The sequence below is a fragment of the Gorilla gorilla genome, chromosome 5 (assembly GCF_029281585.2).
Source record: "Gorilla gorilla gorilla isolate KB3781 chromosome 5, NHGRI_mGorGor1-v2.1_pri, whole genome shotgun sequence".
Taxonomy (NCBI): domain Eukaryota; kingdom Metazoa; phylum Chordata; class Mammalia; order Primates; family Hominidae; genus Gorilla; species Gorilla gorilla.
In genome coordinates, this window is record NC_073229.2 from 45872709 (window position 1) to 45891777 (window position 19069).

Genomic DNA, 19069 nt, shown 5'->3' on the forward strand with positions numbered 1-19069 from the left:
GAAACCATTGCAGGGTTTTGAGTGGAAGAATGATGTGTGTGATCCCACTTAGATTATGCAGGAATTTAAAAAGGGTTACTCTGACTGATATATTGAGAAGAAACTGTAAGGAGACTCATTTGTAGGCTTCCATAGTGATAATCATGGGAGAGCAAGAGTGGCTCAGATCAGGATGATAGCAGTGGAGGTGGTGAGAAATGATCAGCTTCTGAATCTACCTTAAAAGTAAGCTACAAATCAAAACCTAGCAGGTAAAAATAGAGAGTAGCTCTCAAGCTTTTCCAGGGCAAAGACAACATCTTGTTCATCTTTATTTCCTTAGTGCCTGAGCATAGACATGACATAAGCAATTGGGGGTTGTTGAATGAATGGTTAGGAATACATAACTTGTTTAGAAATAGGGAAAGCCTAGTATTTCTGGAAGCAGATATGCAAATACTTTGGCTGTCAAGGCATCTTGATTTACTTAAACAGTACAAAAGAAAAAGTTGAGTCAGCCAATTTCCACATTCACTGATCTAAGAGGAACTCTTTTAGGTGCTGAGGTTACAGTGAAAAGCCAGTCATATATCTCGTCTATCTCTTGTATCCCTCATATCTCTCAGCCCCGCAGCAGGCCTTGTATACCCTGTGCTCTAGGTGTGTCTGTAAGGCTACAAACTCCATTTCCCAAGCTCCCAATGCTTATGGGCAGAACTGGTGGGAGAGAAAAAAGGGAGAAAATTGTTAAAGGTTTTAATGCTTTAGTTAATACCTGAAATGATAGTTATTTTCTGACAGTTTGGAAATTATGCAATCCATTATCTATTTAAGAATTCAGTCAGAGGAAAGGAATAATCATATGGTTTATTACTTGTTTACAAATACGTTACATTAGGATTGCTTTCCTAGATCCCTGAAAACCTTGAAGTACCAACCTTAGAAATGGCAGTAAAAACGGGAATTTGAAAAAATGTGCAGAGGATTTTGGGTAATATTCCAATTCAACAAAATACATAAAGCAGGCAGGAGTATACCCCAATGTTCAACCATTAATTGGGAAAGGAGTCCAGGAAATCTTGCTGCATTCAAATCCAGGGTCATAGGTTGACATTGTAAATAGAAGGGGACTGCAAATGCCAGAAACCAAGTAAGAAATCTGAGTAAATACAACAATGGAAGGATACTTCTATAATAAGGGAACATGATACATAACAAAAAAGTTCACAAGAAAGTAGTCCTGGAAAGTAGCCATCTCGAAAAATTTCTGTCATAGCAACTCCCTTTGAAATGTACAAAATAGACACTACTTATACAAGGCTGACTGAAAAATAAAGCTTCCTCATTTGAATCTATCAGACCCAGTTTTGACTATCATGAGGAAAAACAAAGAATGGACTAAAACAGGTGTTTAGAGAAAAGTAGATAAATTGAATTGAATTAGTGGTTAAAGTTCTTATCATGAATAATTGAGGAAATGGTACCAGATAGGTTTGGGAAATTATTAGAAGATAAGAAGACCAATACTGTCAAATAGTTACAGGACACTTTTAAAATATAGTCTTTATTATTAAACAATTATAATTCCTTTATATGGAGGTTTCCATTAACAAAGTGTTAATCTCCATTTCTCTACCAATTAGCAACATTTTCAGAGTTTTTACTTAGCACTTCTTATTTGTATAAGCAGATCCTCAGAATCCTAGGAGGTAAGTTGTCATTCTTACCTTTTTTTTTTTCTCTCACTAAAGGAAGAGGCAGAGAAAGTCTTTTGCAGAATTATATACATCTTTGCCAAAATTAAGAACAAATCCAAGAGTGCCATTCATCAAAAGCTTTTTTCATTATAACCATTCATTCTATCGAAGTAGAAAAAGTGCTATAACCAGTTACTATTTAAGCAAAGGGAGAAAAAAGAAAATAGAAGATTTCTGCGCTGCTTCAGTTACAGAAATGAAATAGAATGGCAGACTAGTCACCACTAAAATTCCTAAAAGCAATTTAAGAAAATATGAAAAGTGGCATTTTATTGTGCTTTACATACTGCTTATATCTTAACTAAGTAGTTTACTTTACTGGATCTAATTTCATTGGAAAATAACTTTTTTGGCCATCCTTTCAATAGGCTACAGATAAACTCATTTTATAATTCAGCTATTTATAAACACATACCACTGTTTTATACAAAAGTGGAGTATCTAAAAGACTGTAAGCAAAATGATTTTATTTGATATTACATAATACACCAGATAAAGTTTCCTAGATAATATTTTGATTATAAAATATCATGGCTCCCCAGTGCTTACTGAATAAAATTTAAACTTTTTGCTCTGGCAATGAAGGCCCCTACAATGTCCCTATCTCTTAAAACTTGCTTTATTTACTCAATTGGACAAAGTTGTTGTGAGTCCATTCAGCTTTCTAACATGTCACCCTGTCCATATAATAACAGCTTGCACAGCTGGAAGCATCCTTTTCCTTCTCTGAATTTCTACAAGCCTCAGTTTACCACTCATAAGGCATTTATCATTACACTGCCTTATTTGTGTGCAAGTCTTACCAACCTGACTGTACTAAAGACCTAAGCCTAAGTGTGTATACACACACACACACACACACACACACAAATAGAGGCTTTATTTCTTCCCTTTTCTAGCATAGCAGACACTGAAAAGTACTTTTCTACAATATTTCCCTCCTCTACAGAGAAGACTTTTAGGCTTGGAGGCGCAGGAGTGAAAGGAGGCACAGTGGTCCTTAGTTAATCTCAGGAAGTTATATTTGTATAATGCTTTCTGGTTTGTAAAAGGCTTTCACATATATCTCTTCATGTAACATCAGAAACAAATATCACAGAAAAGTTAACAGAGTTGTCTGTAATGAGTTTGAGTGTGTAAAATCAGAGCTATTTAGCAAATATTTAGGAGAAGTGAAAAAGGAGAAAAGGAAATGGCTAGCTTTGTGGAAATAACATAAATAAAGCTAATTTTAAAGAAATTTGAAAAGGCTAGAAAAGATTGAGAGGAGAAAGTCTACAGAACTTTGGAATTCTAAAGAAGTTTTAAATTAGACTGAAAAGGAGATAATGAAGGCAATAAAAGATTGTAGGGAATTAATAAAGGGAGAGCTCTACGGTTTTGTAAGTCTCTGGTCAGCCTGTGGTATTTCAGAGGAGAAATCCAGAAAGGGTATTTGAGGATAGACAAGAACACCATGCTGGTGACTGAATAAAACATGGTCAGGGATTTCTTCAGAAGCAGAACCCATTCATGACAGTCTGGCAATGCTGGAAGATGGTAATAGGCACTTGAGCACTTCAGAAGAAATCAGTCTTTAAGCATCGCAGGTGATTTGGGTGAAAGCAGAAGATATCAAAAAATTCTTATTCTTGTGAATAACTCACAGCATTGAGCCTTGACATCACATATCAACACTTTGGATATTGTACAATCTTTTTCATCAGATACCTAGGATTCCCAATGTGCTTCTGAACAGACACATTTTCTTTTTTTTTTTTTTTCTTTTTGAGACAGACTCTCACTCTGAAACCCAGGCTGGACTGCAGTGGCACCATCTCGGCTCACTGCAACCTCCACCTCCCAGTTTCAAGCAATTCTCCTACCTCAGCCTCCCAAGTAGCAGGGATTACAGGCGTGTGTCACCATGCCTGGCTAATTTTTGTATTTTTTGTAGAAATGGGGTTTCACCATGTTGGCCAGGCTGGTCTCAAACTTCTGACTTCATGTGATCTGCCCGCCACAGCCTCCCAAAGTGCTGGGATTACAGGTGTAAGCCATGGCACCCAGCCTGAACAGATACATTTTCTCCTACCACTCAGATGTGAGTTTCTATCCTCATAGGCTGCCTCTAACCTGATCTTCCTGTCCCCAACTGACAGGGCAGTTTTGAAACCATGAATAATAATTATAAATATTTGGTATGAATCTTCGGACCTGGAGAAAGTTTAAGCTTAGCTGGCATAAGCCTTGATGCACAGTCAGCTATAAACTGGGGAAGAGGGACACAGATGACGTCTTAGCACTTGGTCGGCCCAAGATAACTAAAAGGTAAGAAACAAGATGGTAAGCGTTACAGAATGTGTTCAAAATTCATAATAATCATTTTGATCTAACTCAATAAGTTGATTTTTATTTACCTGAATGTGAAAGATTCCCCCTAAAGAGTAGCAAAATTAATGTAAACTAACATAATTAACATTGACCAAACAGTGGAGTTCTATGGATGGAGCAATCTCACAATGTCTTAATGATAAAGAAGCTGTTTAAGGCATTCTTCTCATCTCTACTATCATGGTAGAGAAATATGGATTCCCCCACCCCAATTCTGAAAACAGTATGTACGTGGCAACAAATACACTAGATTGGCCCAGAATCTAGAACCTCAGAGAATAATACATAAATTCAAATGGCATAAGTTAGAAATTTCTCAGAAATATAGACAACATCAAATTTTTGGAGCTACAAAGGCCATTTTACTGGTACATTTAATAAATGTTTATTAGCACCTATCATACAAGGCACAAAGAAGAGTAAAAGACCTCATGGATCTGACCAATTTGTGAAAGATTCATTAGAGGCAAAATGAATGGTCAGAGCAGCAGCCCCCCACATCAGAGCCATCCAACCAGATGTCCTAAAGTGCTGGCTGAGGGCAATTAACAAGTCCAGAAGGCCATTTAAATACACTGGGTGAGAACAAACTATTTTAGGTCCTACAACTTCCAGACCACTCTCCCATGGCCTCCTATCAAATGACTTCTTCCAATCACTTTCTAGAATGTAGAAGATAACTCATCATCTCAGCCAGACTACATTTTCCAATACCCAATGATGTATAGTGGTAAATAAAGCCCTGGTCCAGAATTTCTGTAACCATTAAGGGCTCCAGGGTGGATTCAGTTCAGTGACAAATGAGCACCAATGTTGGCATGAATACCATGGGTCACTGTGAAAGAGTTTTTTTCCCTACATGGCTTCTCTGATGTTGAACAAGGTATGAAGTTCGAGTGAAACCTTTTCCACATGTGTCACACTGATAGGGTTTCTCACCAGTGTGGATTTTTTGATGTTCAATAAGACTTCTATTCCGTGTGAAACTTCTCTCACACTCATTACATTTATAAGACACGGGAGCCTCAGTATTTTCCCACTGGCTTTCCGTCCTACCCTGACTTTCCCAGGACTCCCCGTGCTCAGGATTCTGAACATTTTTATCACCATGAATCCTCTGATGTCTCAGGAGATGTGAATTCCGCCTAAAGGCTTTGCCACACATATTGCACTGGTATGGCTTCTCCCCAGTATGAATTTTGTGATGTTCAAGGAGGCTGCAGCTCTGGCTGAAGGTCTTCCCACAGTCATCACACTCATAGGGCTTCTCCCCAGTGTGGGTTCTCTGGTGTTTGATAAGGTTTGAGCTGTGACTGAAGACCTTACCACATTCTTCACACTCATATGGCTTCTCACCAGTGTGGACTCTCTGATGAATGACAAGGGCAGAGCTCCCAATGAAGGTCTTTCCACAGTCTTCACATTCATAGGGTTTCTCACCAGTGTGGATTCTCCTGTGTTTAGTCAGGCCTGAACTTTGAGCAAAACTCTTTCCACATTCATGGCAATAATGTCGCCTACTCCCTATGGCATTTTTCTGCTTTCTTTGTAACCTGCCCTCCTGTTCACCAGCTTCTGCATGTGTAGGAATCTGGGCAATGTCTTCCCTCAGGTGGCATGATATCTTCCCATGCTCCTTTTCTGGAAGCTTCTTGACTGGAGGCAAGTCCCTGCTCTTAGTCTGTATTTCACCACCTGAAACAACAAATGGCCGGCAACTGTGGGTTATGCCCTGCCATGGGAGGAAAGCTCTGTGATGAGTACTAGGGAGGCAAGAATTACAGAAGTCTATATATGCCCAGGATGAGGATTTAAGTGCTAGAATAAGAATGGGAATAAAAGGGGAGAACAGGGGTGCTGGGGAGGAAGGAGACCTGAGAATGAGAATGGGGCCATTGGAAGGGTACAAACTGGGAGTGGAGGGAAAATGGTGAGGACCCAGGACTATGCAGGGGACATATGTGGTGGTTCTAAGCTCTAAGAATAGTAAGCAGGGCCATGCACCTAGGATTAGATTTTGAAAGGGGTGAGCAGAGGGTGACAGTAACAGGGCAAGTGGAAGGATTTCTGAAGCACCTGCAAGAAATGGCAAAAGCAAAGAAATTGGTGATGGATCAATGACATGGACCGTCATCTCTAACTGTGCCCCAGGCAGAGGCAAAGCTCTCAAACAGAACTGGCATTGGCGCTAGGAGTTCTGAGGTAGAGCCCCCACTGTGCCACAAATAAGCTATGAGATTTCAAACAAGTGAGGTAATCTACGCCTCTGCACCCTCACCCCTAAGGTCAGGGTCTGTAGTTGATGTCTAAGGTTGCTTCTGGCTCTCACGTTCTGAATCCATGGCCCATTTCCTGAAGAGGCCCCCCCCCGCCCCCACCCCGCCCCAGCTTTCCTCTTCAGTCAGGGATAGGAACAAGAGGACATCAACATTTACTGAGCATCTCCTATGAGCCAGACCTGTACAAGGAGTTGTGTCAATTTCACCCCACTTATCCTAACTAGAACACTGGCATGACAGAGGAGAAAGCAAGGTCAGAAGGAGTAAGGAGCTAGTAGTCAGTAACAGGCTTTCAGGAATGGTGATTCTGAATCCAAACATAATGGGGGCTTAACAGCTTCTAACAGCCCAATAGGTTCTAATACGCAAAGAATGCCAAGAAATCTTAAGACAAATTAGTGTCTCAGTCTTACCAAGGGAGACCAGGCTGCTATGGTTCTCCTGCTTTTCATCTCTGTAGAGGTTCACCTGAGATGAATCCAGCTGTGTCCACCCAGGAGTGAGGGTCAGGGCCACATCTTCCATTTTCAGCAACCCCTAAAACAATAGGTAGTCCTAACTAGCTCCTCTTGCCCAAAATTACCCCCAAAGCAAAGAATGAACATCCCCTTTAAAGAGGCTCTTTAAAAAGGAGCAAGTGTGGCACACCTACACCAATTTAGCTTTATCTCTAATAACATCTTAATCAAGAAAACCTGCCAAATGAAAGAAATATTACACACATTTTAGGATAAGTACTTTCATATAAATATCTAAACAGTCCAGAAAGTAAAAAGGTTTGGAAGACAAGGGTCAGTGCAGCAAAAGGAATGGAACTATGTCCAAAATTTTCAAAAGATTTGCAGTATGCTTTGGCAAAGTGAGAGTAGGGGTTCATTTACATTAATAGCTTCAAAAATACAATGAAATCTAGAACTGAAGTGAGAAAAATTAGGGGAAAAAAAGGATACTACACAGCCTCAAACACTGAGATCTTCAAGCAGGACAGGAAAGGCTGAGTAGTAAATTGAAATCTAGGTTGAGAAAAGATTGTTCATATTGTAATATAAATAACTTCAAGATAACTATGCCTTATCTGACCTTTCAAGTATAAGTTCTTTGAGGGCAAGGGCCAGGCCTTTATATCCCTCACCAACAGCACAGCTTATTGTATCTTAAAAAGCAAAACAGAATGACCATCCCAACAAAACCTTCAGTTTGCTTTTGCGGAACTGCCCTTGTTGAAGGAGAAAAATCACAATGAGGAAGAGGCTGACCGAAGAAATGTAGGAGGAAAGATCTGAGAAGTACAAAGAAAACTCCAAGGTTGTTGTGAAACAGGAAAGTCCTCTTAGGTGGGCACCAAAATGAAGGTGGACAATTATATGCAACTTTGGGATAGATGAGAAAACTCAAATTCATGTAGATCTAGGATAGGGGTGGGGTAGGACTGGGGAGGGAGGAACTTAATGCGGAGCCCAACAGTAGTGAAAGGTATGGGGCGCTGGGGAGGGAGAGGAGCTCCAGCTCACCTGGGACCCTGGAGTGAGTCTGGAAGCTACCATTGCATCTTCTCTGCAGCACCCTCCCTGGGCAAGCCCAGGAACCTGGAGAACTAAGAAAGAAAGAAGCTCTGGATGAGAACTACCCTAGTATTCAGCCTCCCCACCTTGCAAAATCCAAGTTCAAAAACTGGGTCAGTAAGTTCTTGCCAATAAGTTTATACAGAATGTGTTCCTTTCAAAAATGCCTGATTCCCACCAGCTCCAGCCCTAGGGACGAAAGAAGTCTGGTGCACTCTGCAGATATACAAAAACCACGTGCAGAATCGTTGGTAGGAGTGGTGAAATGAATGCAACATAACAAAGCTTTCCATTTGAAGACCTTTGGGTTTTGAATTTTGCTAGGAGATGGGGAGTAAAGAGGGTTTTTTGTTTTTGTTTTGTTTTGGTTAAAATGTCTTTAGTAGATATTAGGATGCTTTCCACTTCAGGTATGAAAAACTAGGAGGAGGCCAGGCACAGTGGCTCATCCCTGTAATCGCAGCACTTTGGGAGGCTGAGACAGGTGGGTTGCCTGAGTTCCAGAATTCGAGACCATCCTGGGCAACCTGGAGAAACCTGTCTGAACCAAAATTACAAAAAATTAGCAGGTGTAGTGGCATGGGCCTGTGGTCCCAGCTACTCAGGAGGCTGAGGTGGGAGGATTGCTTGAGCCTGGGAGACAGGTTGCAGTGAGACAAGGTCTCACCACTGCACTCCAGCCTGGATAACAGAGTGAGACCCCCATCTCAAAAAAAAAAAAAAGAAAGAAAAGAAAAAAGAAAAATAAAAACTAGGAGGAGTCAAATAAGGCTGGGTCCAGAAAGGAGGCAATGGAAGACTGGAAGACTGCTTAAATAGAACTTGCTCAGACTCAGAAGTAGAAGAAACCTTAGGTTTCCCTACAATAAGTCAATTTGCAAGGGGCAGAAAATAAGTTGGTTTAGGCCAGAAACTCTGCTGAGAAATAAAGATTGCATGTTGGATGGCATGTCCAAGTGTTGTATGTCTTAGGAATCGGCCCAGATGTTCACAGCAGATGAGGAACAGCATGGAACACACAGCTGCTTCCTATTAAGTGATTTTCACTCTTCTAGTCACAGGCTTTACAGGGTTTAGATTTACACTCTTCTATTTGCAGCAGTCCTACTATCTCTGGAATGTTCTGGCTGGCTTTACAAATTCTGCCTTATTTTCTTCATAGCACTTAACAATATCTAAAATTATATTATTAATTTATTTGCTATCCTCCCTGCTAGAATGTAAGCTCCATCAAAGCAAGAATTCTGTCTTATTGGTGGCTCTCTCCCCAGTGCCTACAACACTGGCTACCATAGATGAAGGCTCCCTAAATATATCTAATGAATGGAGATCACCATGTTGTTTAAAAAACCGATTCTTTCTAGACATCAATTTTAATAAAATCAGATTTACTATGTCCTAGTTTGGTTAGGAAAGTTTTTCACCATTGTTTGAAATTTCTCTTAGTCTCAGTCTTAAAATACAGTCTCTCTGTGATGAGTATATAAAGTAACTGTAAATGGATCTTTTAGTTGATCCTTAAATGAAATTGGATGAAGTCTATAGAATTCATACAACCCAGAAGAGAATACTCACCTCTGTCTTGTAAGGGCTGGGATCCCAGAGATTCATGCTTGAACAGAGCCTTCATTGGCTGGCACTGGCTACTTTGAGACCCTTGAGTTTGTGTCAATAGTGCCATCTTGCAACAGAGCAGTTCTTGCCCCTGGTCACCAACGGGAACCTAGAAGTCACGATTTTTAGTTATCTACCCAACATTTCTATGTTTTCCATGTGCAAGTGATTTCTATTTTCTAGGCACTGTTTCTACAAGCCTTATGATATTAACACAATTAATATAGATAACAACCCTATGAGCTATTATTTTGGATTTTTATGATAAGTTGCTGAAAACGGAGATGTGGCCCTGATCCTCTCTCCTGAGTGGACAGCATTTTTGTTGTTGTTGTTGGTTTTTTTGTTTTTTTTTTTTGAGACGGAATTTCACTCTTGTTGCCCAGGGTGGAATGCAATGGCATGATCTCACCTCACCGCAACTTCCGCCTCCGGGGTTCAAGCAATTCTCCTGCCTCAGCCTCCCTAGTAGCTGGGATTACAGCCATGTGCCACCACGCCCGGCTAATGTTTTGTACTTTTAGTAGAGACCGGGTTTCTCCATGTTGGTCAGGCTGGTCTCGAACTCCCGACCTCAGGTGATCCGCCCGCCTCAGCCTCCCAAAGTGCTGGGATTACAGGCGTGAGCCACTGCACCCAGCCAAGGGTGGACAGTGTTTAAGCAGCTTGCCCATGTCACCCAGCTAATAAGTGGCAATGCTAGGATGGGAGCTCAGACAGAATGACTCCAGATCCCGTGTTCTTACCATTACTCTAGGCTCCCTCATTATATACATCTGTGTGTTTACGAAAACCCTTTGGACACTGGTGCCAAATTCTCAAAGAATACTAATATATTTTCTAATCTGAAAAATGAAGATAATAATTTCTACTTTATGAGGTTTTGGAGACCAGTAAATAAGATCACAGTATGTGACATCACCTAACACAGGGCCTGGCACATAGTTATGTCCTCATTAAAAGCAGGTTTCCTTCCAGACATTGATAGTTAAATTACAGTTTTCAAGTTACTGTCTCACGTGCAGCTCAGATTTTCCCACATATTTTATGAAGAATGAAGCTAAGAGATTTGCAATGACTTCCCACTGCTACAGGGCTTGCGTGCAATAGACCTAAGTCAAGAACCTTGGTATCCAGCCCACCAGTTAGAAGATTTGGCCACACAGGTCCTCTGAAGTTGTGTGCACAGGGACACAGGACGATGCAAAGAGGAAACAGTCCCTCATAAAACAGGGAAGAACATGGAGGTAAAAATAGGCCCACTTTCTACCAGAGGTTCATAACCAGTGGCCCATGGACTTTCTCCCAAGTGGTCCATGAACTTAGAAAGGACAAAAACTAATCTTATTTTTACTGGTCTTTAAGAGAGAGTTAACATTTCCTTCAATTATGAATGGAAGCAACAAATCAAGGTAGCATAAGCAGTACCCAGGACTTTGTCACCAACAAAACCTGCACGTTTTCACACCACATTACAACCAGGCAAATAGATGCTTATCACCATTTTGAAATTGCCAATTATAAGCCCTGTCCCTAGGTCTTATTATTTAGTGCAGTAATAAAAATCCACATATATGACTTTAATACAAATTTAATTCTTTGCTAACTGTATGTCAATATAGTTGTGTTCTTTTGTAATCCTTTATAGTTTCTTTATATATTTAAAAATATAATTCTGAGAAGCAGTCCAGGGACTTCACCTTACTGCCAAGGAGGTTCACAGTACAAAAAGAGATGAAGAACTCCTGGATCTTAAAGGAATGCCCCTCACTCCGATCTGGGATTTCAGGAGGAAACAGACCACAGCGCTCAGATACTAAACCTGTTCTTTCTACCTGCGGCGCCGGCTCATCCAGCTGCCTCTCCAAATACTCCAATAGCACCACCACCTCCTCCCCGCTCTCTGGATGCTGCTCCCGCACCCAGCTCTGCAGATTCCCCGGCAGGATGGTCAGGAACTGCTCCAGCACCAGCAGCTCCAGGATCTGCTCCTTGCTGTGCATCTCAGGCTGCAGCCATTGTCCGCAGAGTTCTCGGAGCCGGCTCAGCGCCTCGCGGGGGCCCGCAGCCTCCGGGTAGCGGAAGCCTCGGAAGCGCTGGCGGGAGCGTTCGGGGCCCCGAGCAGGGCTGCAGGGTGCGCTCACCTCCGCCGTCAAGGCGGAGGCTTCCTCCTTCTCCACCTTCACGGTCAGGAGCCCCGTCTGGTCTTCTGCAGACTGGGCGTCCAGGGCTGCGTTTTTTCTCGGTTCTCTAGCCATTCTGACCCAAGGCAGTACTCGGGTCTCACTCTAGTTGCGACCTGTATATCTTCAGAGGATTCTGGAAAGGTGGTAAATTTTCCAGTAGAACTGCAAGTGGTCCCCCTCCTGTCATGCCCAGGGGCCCAGGACACCCCCTGAGGCGCAGCTGCACAGATCTCTCTTATAGTCCGTGCCTTTGCAGGGTCGTCCTCTGCACCCCACTCTGAATCCCACAGTAAGTATCGCCAAAGGATGTCTTTGGGAGTGAAAGTGATCACTCTCCAGACATAGGAGGGAAGTTGAGGCTGGGGCACAGGAAGCCTCGATGGGAACTAAGGCCACTTCCTGGGCTCTCTAGGAAGCTTCTCTCGGTGGTTGTCTCCGAATTAACCCATTAGCTACCCTGTCCTTACCTCCACGCAAGGGAAGGCAGTTAAGGGATAGAGAAGGAAAGGATGACAGACCTTGGATCATAAGAAATAGGACTGAGCCTTTAAATCCTGGAAGGATGCCGCTGTGGCTCATATTTCTTTCCTGTGTAAAGCTTGCTTAAGCAGCTGGCATAAAATTGACACTAAAATTGAGCTGGAAAGCAGGGATTCCCCAGAGCCCCAAGAACCCTGGCAGGGGGACCTTTAGTCTCTCTCAGAAACATCAAAGCAGCAGAACACATCACCAGGCACTTGCCTGGAGCGAGCAGTGGCTGCCCTTGGTCCTTCCCCACTCACCCCCTTAATCTGTCACTTTTTTTCCTCCTCCTTAAGGCCAGACTACTCCTCCCCACCCTGACTGTAGCCCTCACCTCCCACTAATCCTCAACACACTGTCCCACTCCCCCACTCACCACTTTGCACATTCCATGGCTGCTTCTCTGGCAATCAGGCTTATGCTGCTCTCCACCTCCAGAAACTCTCTAGTCTCTGGCTTCAGGGACCCCATTCTCTTTTGCTTTCTTCCTTCCTGTTTCTTCCCAGCCCCCAATCACAGTCAAGCACAGTGGCTAGATACGCAGGTAGCCAGGTTACCTGTGTAATCCTGGCTTACCCTCCCTGTGCCCGACTTTTCCAATCTGTAAATAGGGAAAGTAATGGTAGATAGGGATGTTGTAGGCATTACTAGGGATTAGATAATGTTGCGAGCACTCTTGTGTAAAGTGCTTAGAACAGTGCCTGGCATGTGATAAACTAGGCCTATCCTATAATAGAAGAAAGCCCTGAGAATTCTTTGAACTAGATGGGACTCGATTTTAAGCCATAATTGACTGTAAGTTATTTGACTGGACACTTCAGTAAGCCCCTTTCTGCCCAGTGGAATGGAGAAGCTACAAAATGCAAGTTCAGTAGTTTATGAGGGGAAAAAATATCATGTCAGTACTTTCCTGAGTTTTTCTTTCTTTGCCTATGCCTCTACATTCCAAGGATTAAGAAATAACATAACTTAAGAAAATGAGAAGTCCCAAAGACTGTTGCAAATGAAAAATACTACAAAATATCTTTCTCTTGATGAGCTACCACAGAAGGTAGAGGGCACTGCCCATGAAGTATCCTTATAAGTGAACTTGAATCTAAGTACTTTTCCAGATCCAAATATTTACAGAAATAAGTTAAGTTAGCAGTTTTCACACTCTGTGTCACACAGAATCACTGGGGAGCTTTTAAAACATCCTGATACCTAGGCTGCAACCAAGATCAATTAAATCAGAATGTCACAGGATGGGACTCAGGCATTAATAACATTTTTTGGTTGTTTTTGTTTGTTTTACTACAGAGTCTTGCTGTGTCACCCAGGGCTGGAGTGCAGTGGCGCAATCTTGGCTCACTGAAACCTCCACTTCCTGGGTTCAAGTGATTCTAGTGCCTCAGCCACCCGAGTAGCTGGGATTACAGACATGCGTCACCATGCTGGTCTCAAACTCCTGGCCTCAAGTGATCTGCCCACCTCAGCCTCCCAAAGTGCTGGGATTACAGGTGTGAGCCACCACGCCTGGCCAACTTTCCTAGGTGATTCCAACATGCAGGTGAGTTTGAGAGTTAAGGAATTAAATGACACTTTAAAAAATCAATCAGCCAAATCCAGCATGTGGGACATTCTATAGAACAGAATGATGCAGGACAAGTGAGCCCCAAAATTAGGGCTTAGCTCAAAAGGATGCTTTACTTCGCCCAGGGAAGAGTTCAAGGGCAAGCCAGTGGTATTAGGCAGCAACTTTTATTGAAGTGTCAGTGTACAGCAGCAGAAGTACTGCTCCTTACAGAGCAGGGCTACCCCCTAGGCAGTGTGCTCAGACTAGCAGCTCAAAAGCAGTTCTGCAGTCACATTTATACCTACATTTAATTATATGCAAATTAAGCACCAGATTATGCAGAAATTTCTAGAAAAGGGGTATTAACTTCTGAGTCACTTGGTCATGGCCATGGAAAGGGGTGGCAACTTCCCTGTGTTGCCATGGCAATGGTAAACTGACATTGCACACTGGTGGGTATGTCTGGTGGAGAGGTGATACTGCCTCTTCCCTCTTTTAGCTAGTCCTCAATTTGGTCAGGTGTTGGAGCCCCACTTCTGGAGTTGAATTCTGCCTCCTACCTCATTCCTCCCTCAGAGATTAGATATGCCTTCTTAATTTTAAGCAGGCTGCAGAAGGGCAGTGGTCCATCTTCTGTAACTGCTTCCTGCTTAGTTTATGGGCATAGACCCTGCCTAGCACTGGAAGAGTAAAAATCTCTGGATACCATATCTAAAGGCAGGATGCTTTTATTTTCTGGGTCAGTAGATGGGATGGGTTGGAAGCCCTGCGACAGCATTTTCTTTATCTGGAACTGTTGTAATTTAGAAGACACAGATTTTATAAAGACGTTAAACAAGCAAGGGCCAAAGATTAGTAATAACAAGACGGCTATTAAAGGTCCTAGGAGAGATAAAAACTAGGTGAGACTTTGTATGGCACTTCTGATAATTGACCAGATATAGTTGGGTTCAGTGCCCTGATTATAGATATGTAACCCGGTAGCTTGCTTATAGATCTTGTGAATGTTAAATTCAACCTGTTCAGAGTTGTTACTACATGTGCAGCAGGTTTTATTAATAATTGCACAGACTCCATCTTGTTTGGCTAGTAAATAACCTACACATTTGGGCTGGCAAGTCAGGGGCTCTTCTCTGGGCATTCCAGACACCCATCTTGTGACACTATTTCAGGATGGGTAACCCTCAGGGGTCAGGGGACTTAAAGCATTTGCTAATAATTGCACTTTTTGGCTATTGTTAAATCTCTTTTGCCCTGTCCCTATTGTTGTAAACTTTAAAGGCCATATTTAAATGGCTCATAGGGGTTTGAGGTCCTATTGCTGCTTTTTATAGCTTCCTCCTAGTATAAGGGGCAGATTGAGTAATAAAATGCATACCTAGGAGAGCTTGTCCTTTTTGGGAGTCTGAGTCTGCATTAGTATATTTCCTGAGTGTTTCACCAAAATGACCCTGAAATAGAGTGGGATTTTCTCATTTTCCCTGAGTTATTTCTATAACCTTGTCATAAATGACTGGCTTAACCACACAATTTTTCCTTACCTTTTTTCTTTTCATGGCACAGCAAGCAAATGACAATACTTGCAAGTCATGACAAGTTAAATTAAAGAATATGGTAAAATGTATAAACCTTTTTTTTTTGATTCTCTGAAAACTGGCCAAATTTTTCCTTGTATAAAGCCAAATTAGAGATAGACAATGCCCCATGTACTCTAAGTGTTCCTCCATTTCCATCAGCTACCTCCTGCAATGGACATAGGTTTGACTTTAGGGGCTTATATGGGGCCCTACTCCTGGTGGTCCTGGTTGGGCTTACTTTTTTGGGCCCTGGGGGGTAAAGGCTGGGGCTAGTTGGATAAGGGAAAGGGGTGCCTGATGACCTTGAGTTAGAATCCTTCATTAGAAAACTAATGGGACTACTCTGAGAATAGGATTAAGGAGACTTCAGACAGGGCATAGGATGATATTGTGATTATGAAGGAAAATGTCCTTTTTATGCATTCATGACTGAAACAGTTAGAGGTGAAGCATCATAATGTCTGCAATTTTCTTTCAATTGAGTAAGAAACCAAATTGTAACAACTAGTGAATCTAGGTAAATGATATATGGGTGTTTGAACTTTTCTGTAGGTTTGAAAGTTTTTAAAATAAAAATTGGGAGCTGGGCATGGTGGCTTATGCCTGTAATGCTAGCACTTTCTGGCTGAGGTCAGAGGGTCACTTGAGCCCAGGAGTTCAAGACCAGCCTGGGCAACATCTGTCTAGAGACAGGGTCTAGTTCTACAAAAAATCAAAAATCAGTTGGGCATGGTGGCACACAGCTGTGGTCCCAGCTACTCAGGAGGCTCAAATGGAAGGATCACTTAAGCCCAGGAGGTCAAGGGTACACAGTGAGCCATGATAGTACCACTCCACTCTAGCATGGGCAACAGAGTAAGACCCTGTCTCAAAAAATAATAAAATAAAATAAAAACTAGAGGAAAGATTTATGAAAAACAATTTTGAGAAATTTTAAGAAAGGTAGTAAAAGGTTACCTGTGAGAACAATTCCATTTTAGCTGAGCATTCAACATCTGGTACTTTCCTTGATAATTAAAATGTATTGTTATTTCAAAAACTGTCCCTATTTTCTTAAAGTTCTTCAAATATATTTCTATGCTCTATGCAAATGAACATTTGCTCATCTATAAATAACATTTAGAAAATAAAAGCCCATCCTCCCATTAAAAAGGTATGGTAGGCATTTATTTTTATCCCTATAAGCATACTTTTTGCACCACTGCTTTTTCTGCTAAGTCAGGGGTTAGCAAACTGCTGCCTACAGACCAAAATTGCCCCATGGCCTGTTTTTTAATGGTCTGAGTGAGGAATTATCTTTATATTTTTTAATGGCTTGGGGAAAAATCAAAAGAATAATAAAATTTAGTAACGTGAAAATCATATGAAATTCACTTCAGTGTCTATAAAGTTTTGTTGGAACACAGCCATATTCATTCACTTACATATTGTCTATGGCTACTTTTGACCTACAAGGGCAGAACCCTAATTAAGCAAAATGTTATTCATCCAAAAAACAATTTCATTCTTCCCATTAGAAAATATGCATTGCAAAATTATACTCAATTATTATAGTTTGAATAATAATATAATTATATTGCATCAATGAAAATGTGCTTTTTCTTTTGTTATAAGTATGTAATATATACCATGGAATACTATACAGCCATAAGAAAGGAATGAGATCATGTTCTTTGCAGGGACATGGATGAAGCTAGAAGCCATTATCCTCAGCAAACTAACACAGGAAGAGAAAACCAAACACTGCATGTTCTTATAAGTGGGAGTTTAACAATGAGAACACATGGACACAGGGAGCGGAACAACACACACAAGGGCCTGTGGGGGGTGGAGGATGGGAGGGAGAGCAGCAGGACAAATAGCTAATGCATGTGGGGCTTAAAACCTAGATGATGGGTTGATAGGTGCAGCAAAGCACCATGGCGTGTGTATACCTATGTAACAAACCTGCATGTTCTACACATGTATCCCAGAACTTATAATAAAAATTAAAAAAAAAACAGTTATCTCTTCCTTGGAATAATTGAACAAATTGTTGATTATGCTTTATCATTTAAAATAAATGTATATTTTGTCTTAAAAAAAGTATGTAATAATATCCTCAATTTTGCCTCTTGGCCCACAAAGCCTAAAATATTTACTATTGGCCTTTTGCAGAAAAGGATTGCCAGCCCCTAGTCTAGGTCATAACTTTTCTAAAGATCAAAAATATATTCTAAATTTCATTTTCCTGTGTCGCTACCTGAAAGAAGTATTTCATCAACCAGCTTCGTAATTCAAGTCTACATCAGATACTAAATGGCTTAAATTTACAATTATCCAAGTAAGACATATCCATTTCATTGGCCTATCAAGTAGTTTATAACTCCAAAAGAAAATTTTCTTTACTTACACAAACTCTATAGTACTCACCCTATCCATATGATATTTTCACTATACATGTGACCATTCACATATAATACTCCCTGCTGTTTACCAGTTCCTAAATTCATATAATTTATGTATGGAACCAATTCTTATCCCCTTCAATCAAAGTACTAAAATTCTACTTAGAGCAAATGATATAATTTGGTCTTATTCAATTTAATTTCCCCCATTTTGTTGTTTAGAGTTCTAGCATCAGGAAGGCATCATTCTTAAGTTTTGATCTGGCTGTCAAACAACTGAGCAGATCAACTTAATCAGAGAGAACCAAGATGATGTTAATGCCTATTTACATTTTAAGATGAGAGATAAATGATCTTGCATAAAATGTTTATCATTTCTGAGAGTGAGATCTAATGTGTATCGAGAAAGTGGTTTCCAAACTACAAAGTTTCTGAAGAAGTCTCCCTAGATAGAAAGACATCTGTCTACAAGATCGAGTGGGATGCTTCTGTGTGTTTCTAGGGTGGAAAAGTCTGTGAATTTAATAATTAAAATCATGACTCTGGGCCGGGCATGGTGGCTCACACCTGTAATTCCAGCACTTTGTAAGGCTGAGGTGGGAGGATCGCTTGAACCCAGGAGTTTGAGACCAGACTCAGAAACAAAGTGACAACGGTCTCTACAAATAATTATTTAAAAAATCAACCTGGCGTGGTGGTGGGCACCTGCAGTCCCAGCTCCTCGGGAGGATCTCTTGAACCTAGGAAGTCAAGTCGGCCCTGAGCCATGATCGTGCCACTGCACCCCAACCTGGGCGACAGAGTGAGATCCTGTCTCCAAAAAAAAAAAAAGTACGACTCTGGCCTTCACCTAGCTTAGAGGGTGAGCTCAAACTGATTCCAAAAGAAGTTTTGGTTCTTGCTTCCAGTGGTAACAAGGGGGGTTGGGAAGTGATTAATTAAACATATTTCCTCCACGAAGAGGGTGGACAAGTTCCTTTTTTAGGAAGGAAAAAAGGAGGAGCGTTGGTGGTAGGGATCTTCCACAGAGGGGTAAAGTTAAGGAGGTGGAAATGAAAGGGAAGAACAAAGGGTGAGAAGCAAAATGGTAAAAGCGAAATCGAAAAAGAGAAGTGGGTGTTCCAACAGTAGAGGGGATCATTGACGCAAATTCGTCCTTTTATGTTCCCACACGGCTCAAGTTGGGGAATATAAGTCCTAAAAACAGGCGCACCCTAATCCTACCTACTTCCCACAAGAAGCCTTCACGCAGCCAAGGCCCGCCCCACATAGCACACG

The 19069-nt window shown here is 41.5% G+C and overlaps 1 protein-coding gene across 4 annotated transcripts; it reads right to left on the bottom strand.

Annotated features, from left to right (window-relative positions):
- Positions 1-1524: 1524 nt before the first annotated feature.
- On the bottom strand, positions 1525-19069 carry ZKSCAN4 (zinc finger with KRAB and SCAN domains 4). Of its 4 annotated transcripts, XM_063707430.1 has the most exons (7): positions 19016-19069; positions 12649-12873; positions 11400-11883; positions 9526-9673; positions 7900-7982; positions 6802-6925; positions 1525-5804 (listed from the first exon to the last, which is right to left on the bottom strand). In XM_063707430.1, exons 3-7 carry the CDS (start codon positions 11820-11822, stop codon positions 4942-4944), a joined length of 1641 nt encoding a protein of 546 aa, XP_063563500.1. In that variant the 5' UTR covers positions 11823-11883; positions 12649-12873; positions 19016-19069; the 3' UTR covers positions 1525-4941. The 4 variants fall into 4 exon arrangements, with proteins under 4 accessions (XP_063563500.1, XP_004043542.1, XP_055246519.1 ...); XM_004043494.5 differs by lacking the exons at positions 12649-12873; positions 19016-19069 and having other exon boundaries at positions 11400-12142; XM_055390544.2 differs by lacking the exons at positions 12649-12873; positions 19016-19069 and having other exon boundaries at positions 11709-12140.

What these genes read in the sequence shown, in the direction of transcription:
- ZKSCAN4 (XM_063707430.1), bottom strand. Translation starts at nt 11,822, where the DNA reads ATGGCTAGAGAACCGAGAAAAAACGCAGCCCTGGACGCCCAGTCTGCA. An exon ending in CCAGCCCTTACAAGACAGAG is followed by an intron (nt 7,983 to 9,525) that starts GTGAGTATTCTC and finishes TTTCTTTCTTAG; the next exon opens with TTCTCCAGGTTCCTGGGCTT. An exon ending in GACTCACTCCAGGGTCCCAG is followed by an intron (nt 6,926 to 7,899) that starts GTGAGCTGGAGC and finishes CTATTGTTTTAG; the next exon opens with GGGTTGCTGAAAATGGAAGA.